Below are 7,411 nucleotides of genomic sequence, written 5' to 3' on the forward strand. Positions count from 1 at the left end.
AGCAAAGGGGGATAACTCATTTTAAATTAAAGAATAGGTTATAGTCAACTAATGTACAGTATAACTCCTGTAATTTGAACATCCGCTTCGTTCAAATTAGAGGATGCTGTTCAAGTTTCGTGATAAAAAAATGTGCTGCAGTTAACTTTAATTTTCTAAGAAAAAAGATAGTAAATGAAATTCATTGCTATATGATATTTCAAGTATATATTAAGTTGAGTTTACGATATATTGCAATTAAGAATTGTTAAATATTACCCAGAAAAAAAAAAAAAACAAAAAAAAAAAACAAAAAAAAAAAACATTGAAAATAAATTAAATCTACTCTTACTTGTTAGGTATTTATTACCTAAGTTATCATCTACAGAAATCATACACTTATGTATGAATACAGTTTTTTTAGTTATTCATTCAATGAGTCTCATTGCAGTTTCTATTTTCATCGATTGAGCTCTTGGGCGCTGCCATTGTATTCCGTAAGCGATCACGAAAGCCTACAATTTCTTGGTTCTGTAGCTTCTTTATGATTATATCTTCGGAGTGACATTGATTGCAAAACAGTTGTCACTAAAGTAAGGACTTTTCTAGAAATTTTATAACCGTGTCCATAGACTTTTCTACATCATCCCATGATATTGCTTCAGAGTGTTCTTGGTTAGTTTAGAGGAAATCCAAATTAAAGGAGTTTTACTGTACTTCCTAACTTTCGGCATGGCTCCTACCAGAGGTGGTGACAAGGCAAATCAGTTCCTTCACTTATTGTTCTTCAGTATTTCTATTGTGAAAAGAAATATTGAAATAAAAAATGACATTGAAAAATATACAATAAAAATTAAAATTATACAGATAAAAATAAGTTTTTATTTGCACTTTTAATAACAAAATAAGTTTTTGTTTTATTTGAAATTTTATAAGTTTTTATGAAAGCATATAAATAAAATTGAAGTTAAAATAACATTTCAAATCATAAAACGTATCCAATACATTATATTCCCCAAAGATTAAGTGTTTTCAATCATTTTTAATTAAAAAAACTGGAACATCTTAAATAAAAAATTTTTTAATTTAAAAAAAATTAAAATTTTTTTAAATTGATGGGAAAAACATTGAAAAAGAGTACATATACAGGAGAGAGGGAGGGGGGGGAAGAAAAAAAAAAAAAGGAACTGATTTGCCTTGTTACTGCTTCCGGTAGCAACCATGCCAAAAGTTAGGAAGTATGTTAGCTAACTATAACTAAATATAATAGTATGTTTGCCTTTAAGTTTAAAAAATTGCCAACAAGTGAGAATGAAAAATTAAAATGACTCCATTGTATTCCAAGCAATGCATGATAGCAATGAACTAGTGTTCCTGTCTTCAATTATTCATCGATTAATGGTATGTGGCACATGAAACTTTTACTGCTAATTCAGCTTTAACTGTCACTGCCCACCAGCAGGTTCACAGTAATCAGACATAAAATTAAAAAAAAAAAAGAAGTAATATGGAACAAGCCCGAAAGGACTGCACTCATTATCGATGTCACAGTTCCAAACGACTTTGGTCTTAATAGAGCAGAACGGGAAAAGATAAAATATCAGGACCTAAAAACAACATGGTCTCTGAAAGAAATAAACATACCAGTTGTGACAGGAGCAACTGGCCTAATAAAAAAGAACCTTCAAAAATACTTAGAAGCAATCCCTGGAAAACCAAGCTGTAAGGAAATAGATAGCAGCCATAAAGGGAACAGTGTCTATTCTTAAAAGAGCCCTCGGATATAAATTTAAATTATAATAGAATCAAGTGTTAGCCCCAGGAAGGAGCCTCTTGATCTCTTCAAACCAACAAAAGTAAAATAAATAAAAAAAATCAGATATAAAAAAAAAAAAAAATATATATCTCCCACACATTTTTATATATATATCTCCCACACAAAAAAAAAAAAAAAAAAAAAAAAAAAAAAATTTTTTTTTTTTTTTTTTTTTTTTTTTGTGGGAGATATATATAAAAAATGTGTGGGAGATATATATATTTTTTTTTTTAATGTGTGGGAGATCTTGTGGAGGAGCACTATCTTATCAGTTTGTTTAAGCTCGGGATGCCGAACATTCACCTGCTAACTCATATTCCAACTGCGATATCATTTTAAGATTCTGACCGTCCCAATTGTTTGAATCTCTGGCACTTGGTTTACCAGGTATATTTGCCAGGTAGTTTTTGAAATTCATTTTTTCTTCACGAGTCCGGTTGCTCTTATAATTACTGGAATGATAAACATCTCCCTAAGATTCCAATTTCTTTTCATGTCAGACATTGGGATTTTGTTATCTTTTCTCTCTCAGCTCTGTTTAACTCAGCATCATTTTTTTTGGGGGGGGACTAACTTTTACGAAGCTGAATGCAAAGCCATAAGCTTGTACCATTGTATATGGTGTTGGAGAAGGACAGAATCATACCTCTTGTTTAAGGCAGTGGCGACAGCATCAATTTTGCAGAGTTTTTTTTTTTTTTTTTTTTTTTTAACACAAAGGGAGTCATTATCAAGGCCCAAAGGCCACTCTAGGATTGAGTGTAGTATGGTCATTAGGATAACAGTGTGTAATTGTATATGGTGTGAATTGGGTATAGTTTGATTTAAAGAGCCGGCTCAACAAGAACTGGTTTAAATCGGACTTGAAGACGACCATATTGTAGTCAGCTGGAAAGAGGCTAATAGAACAGAGTTCCAATAGGAAAGAAACTTTGTTCATGGAATTTGCATTTAGATTTCGGCACAGATAGAAAGTGGGGGGGGTTGTAGCTAGATAAGTGTTTTATGAAAGTTTGACGAAGGGGGAAACAGATTGACGCTAAGACGATCACTTGCCATGAAAATAACGATAAAGCAGAGAGGTTCACAACGCCTCTTCTGTTCAGCGAGAAAGAGTTGCAAGGAAGAGAAAAAAAAGCATCACCTACTAGATTACGAAGTAGGTTTTGAACTTTGTCAAGGCAAGATCCCTCTCATGTGACAACAGTAGTTATTTGCTTTCCCACATAAGCAAAATGTGACACAAGGTCGGTTTTTATCTGAGGTGAAGTGGGAGGGATGGTACATATAGGCTGCCCCTACATGTACCAATAACCAATTGCCACAAGGGCAATGGTCACAAAGTGCAGCATCTGCCAGAACAGATACTACACTGATCCCAGCACTCCATCCTAGGACATACTTGGCTCTTATATAGGTAAAAGATTGCATTAGTAATGAGAGATATCTACTGGAACGGTAGGATTCAACCATTTTTTTTTGACGATCTTGGCAACGGATTTGATGTATGCATTCCATTTCAGATCAGGAGTGAAGGTCAGTTCTAGAATTTCGTTTGAACATGGTGCTTCCCTAAGACAAGAGTCATTCATTTCAATTGGAACCAAAGGAGGGTTAGAGCATTGATAATGGAGGTTTTCGATGCATTAAAATTAACCAACCACCTTCTTCCCCACTGCACCATATGCTCAAGATCAGAAGAGAGAATTAGATCTTGGTCATTGCCAGCCTTTGAAGCATTGCCGTAGATCGTTTGCATAAATGGTTACAAATGATCTAAGAATGAAATCCTTGATGAAAATCAGGAAGCGAGTTGGGTCCAGGATAGAACCCCGAGGATTTAACTTCAAAACCATTGGCAAAGGACCGGTCAGCGTGAATATGACTTGTTCCCAGATGGTATCACTACAATAGCACCAAGACAATGCCGAGATTTTGTAACAATGCTACCTTAAACTAACATTTGACAAGGACCACAATAGTGCCACACACATTAGAAAAATACTGCAGATTTTGTAGGTTTGCTTTCAAGAAGCATAATTACAGGAAAAAAAAAAAAAAATTTAACTTTCTGAAGGAAATTTTATTATAAAAAAAAAAAAAAAAAAAAAAATGTAATGATTTTTACAAAAATATTTGCATCTTAAACGTGGCTTATAGAAGCCATTTTGTTTCAGTTTTATGCACAAAGTTTGTTTAAAAAAAGAAAAATGAGAACATACTTACTCGAATCAATTTCATGGAAGTAATTGTTTTGTCTAGACGAAAGACTGGTTTCTAAATCTAATAAATTATCGGCCACATCTGCATAATCGAAACCAAGATTGAAGAGCCTATCACATTCCTCGGAATAATCTAATTCGTCTATCCTCAAACTGGAAAGAAAAAAAAAATCAGGATGACAAACTTCATTGTAATGATATTTATATCGCACTGTACATCTGTCCACTTACATTTGTCACACTCATACCCAATAGCAAAGCTGCCCAGCATTGCTTGGGGGAGGAAGGGGGAGGGGTAAAAATGTAACAAACATCCCTATCACTTTCCCCCTTCTCTGCATCCAATTTTTTTTTTTTTTTGCCTAACCTATTCCTCTCTCTGGACACACAGAACTCAAATCTGCAGAAGGGAAACAATTGAAAAAAAAAATAAAGTTACTTTCGTTTAGTTAAGGACTGAAAAAAAAAAAAAAAAAAAAAAATTAAAAGCTGTGTACATTTTAATATGAAAGCATTTAAATGGCAAAAAACTGAGTTTGTATATTTCAAGTTTTAACTCTACAGACATTTGTTCATAACAGATGAAACTTCAATAAGCTACTCCACATTTTCATATTAAAACCTATAATCAGACACAAGTATTCAAAAAAGTAATGTTAAAATTTTGGTTATGCAGAAAATACGTTAAACTTTATGAAAGTTTTAAAATACAGTTTAATTTGAATGCTAAGCAAGATTGACTTTTTTTTAATTTCGTAAAGCAACATTAAAGGCATAGAAAAACGATTTTCATTTAAATTTTGTAAAAATCGTTTGTTAATGAGAAATGAATTTTACAAGAAAAAAAAAAACAGATGTAAGGGAAATGAGTCCTATTTTTATAGTCTTGTTTGTTGCAAAGTAGTTTCTTTCCATCAGGTTCCTTGTTGGCAAAATCAAATGCAAGGATAAGCATAAACAAGAGAGTTCTAGTTCATTCAAAAATTTTCAAACCCCAACACCAACGAATGCATATCCAAGTGGTTGCACAAATTCATATTGCTCCCGATTCGTGCGTCTATCATTCCTTCCCAAATATCCGTATCCGGTAATGATCAGAGTTTGGCTGGGCATTCTGAATAGTTCAACTCCCATACATACCGAGTGATCAACAGTTCAGGCTATTTTTTGGTGCTAATTCAAGTTGGCACTTATTGTAGCAATTCAAAGTAAAGAAAATACAGAAAAGTGTATGATGACGTACCCGGCGGAGGGGGGGACAAAAAAAAATCATTAAAGATGGAACAGTCAGATTTTTTTTACCAAAGTTATCACTTAAAATCTAACATCACAAGTGCATTTGAAAAGTTCTACCAGCGCACAAACAAACGTGTCCGTATAAAATAATTAGGTTTTTTTGATATGATGGCCGTGTTTGAAATGAATGTTTCTGTTAAAAATCAATGTAAAAATGGGTGATGTCATAGATTTCGATGACAGAAAAAAAAAAAAAAAAAAAAAAAAATGATACGAGAGCGTGAAATATTCATTGATCAATCCCAGACAATGTCAAGTTTCCCATTAATTCTGAATCAATCCCTTTATTTGTTATGCAAATTTTTAGATCATTTGCAGACCCCCCCCAATTTATCTTTTGGTATGTTTATTTACCTCTGTAGAAAGTTAAAGGTCAAGGCCACATTTCCCAGTATTAGCAATAACGACCTCAAAGAAAGCAAAGCCTTGGAGAGCGATTTTTTCGACATTTTTATTTTAAGTGATACTGTTTATTTATTTTTTTTTTTTTAGTTAAACCATCTTACGTTTTTTTTTTGTCTGTTCCACATTTTTCTTGTGCAAGTACAGCAAATTATGTTTGATGCACAGTTAAAGATTAAGGTTGGTTGGTTGTTTTACGGCATATCAACCCTTTTTGAGTTATTTAATGCCGAATCCAAAGATTTTGAAGAAAAAATTTTTTAGAATATATTTGTTGTTTTTAAGTCGGTTTCTATTTAACCCATAGTTGGAACCCTAACAGGTACTACACCTCCGGGTCAGAGTGGACCTGGGAGCAAGGGTAATTAATGGGTAGCTCCACACTCCCCAAAGCTGGGGCCTCACCACTGGATATAGTTTATGGTCATATCCAGGACCTAGAGATTAAGGGATTAGTATTTAATGCAAAAATGAGCATAAAATTAACCATATTCAACCATCTATCTATAACATAAATCTCACCTGTGTTTAAATGTATGTAGGTATGTATGCCTAAAACTTGACAGATTTTACTTTATACAAGATAACAGATTTGACTGGTTGGTTGTTTTACGGCATATCAATCCTTTTCAGGTTATTTTATGCCAAATCCAGCGATTCGTAAGAAGTTTTTAATAGAATATATTTGTTTTTTCAAGTCAGTTTCTATTTAACCCATAGTTGGGACCCTAACAGGTTATACCACTCCGGGTCAGAGTGGACCTGGGAGCAATTCTAATTAAGGGGTGGCTCCACACTCCCCAAAGCCTGCAAGCTGAGGCCTCACCACTGGATATAGTTTAAGGTCATATCCAGGACTCCATAGATATTTGAATATGTCAGTTCTTTTTCAAATATAGAGTTACTAAAAAGTTCGGAATATTAATTTCCCCCCTCTCACTTATTAATCAGCTTACTCTATTATAGTATATCTTTCTTTTGATCTCATTGGATTCAAAGACAAGAATTCATCTAATCTGGTGGAGGCCATCATGTCTCAGTTAATTTTCAAATTAAATCGAACGGTAGATCATTTTAGCTTTTATTCTGTTCGATTTAAATCTTTAACCGACTCTACTCATTTTAAGAAATTTTTAAACTTACAGATTAATATTTCAATCAGCAGTGTAGGAAGTGATAATTACTGATAGTTGAGAGACCCAAATCCAGTCACAACTCCACCCTTGACTTCATAGGCGAGCATCTTTCCTCCAGGTCACCAGCAATTAACACATGAATGGAAGGAAAATTAAGGACCTATAAATGCTACATCGACGGGTATTTACTAAACACACACACAGAAAAATCTTTGATAGAACATTTGTAAAAGCTTATGAATTAGGCTTACTACTAAGTTTACAACCGCATTACGGACCTTTCTTATTGTGAACTTTTTATCTTCAGTATTCGGCCTGTTTGCATTGTTACCAATTTTTTTTAGGGCCATGAGGTCCAATGGAACACTGCTAAATTCATCCTTCCCAGACTACGACAGCATACGGATTGCAAAAGGACTAAAAACTACCGCTTCATTGAAGCAAACTACCAGCTCCACTACATTGGACGCAAGATGGGTGCACTATTTTGCAATAATATCCTGTGTACGAATAAAGTTTGTCTTGAATTTTACAGGTAGGGTTTGTTGTTTTGCGATGGT

General features: G+C 33.7%; 1 protein-coding gene across 2 annotated transcripts in view; it reads right to left on the reverse strand.

Annotated features, from left to right (window-relative positions):
- The window catches only part of LOC145266604 (uncharacterized), a 40,722-nt gene that overhangs the window by 19,447 nt on the left and 13,864 nt on the right, over positions 1 to 7,411 (reverse strand). For both annotated transcript variants that reach the window (XM_080122491.1, XM_080122490.1), the window contains exon 3: positions 4,022 to 4,170. In XM_080122491.1, the coding sequence (XP_079978617.1) occupies positions 4,022 to 4,170 (149 nt within the window). The remainder of the gene's footprint in view (positions 1 to 4,021; positions 4,171 to 7,411) is intronic.

Source organism: Euprymna scolopes, chromosome 41 (genome assembly GCF_053919585.1).
Source record: "Euprymna scolopes isolate OS-2025 chromosome 41, ASM5391958v1, whole genome shotgun sequence".
Taxonomy (NCBI): Eukaryota; Metazoa; Mollusca; class Cephalopoda; order Sepiida; family Sepiolidae; genus Euprymna; species Euprymna scolopes.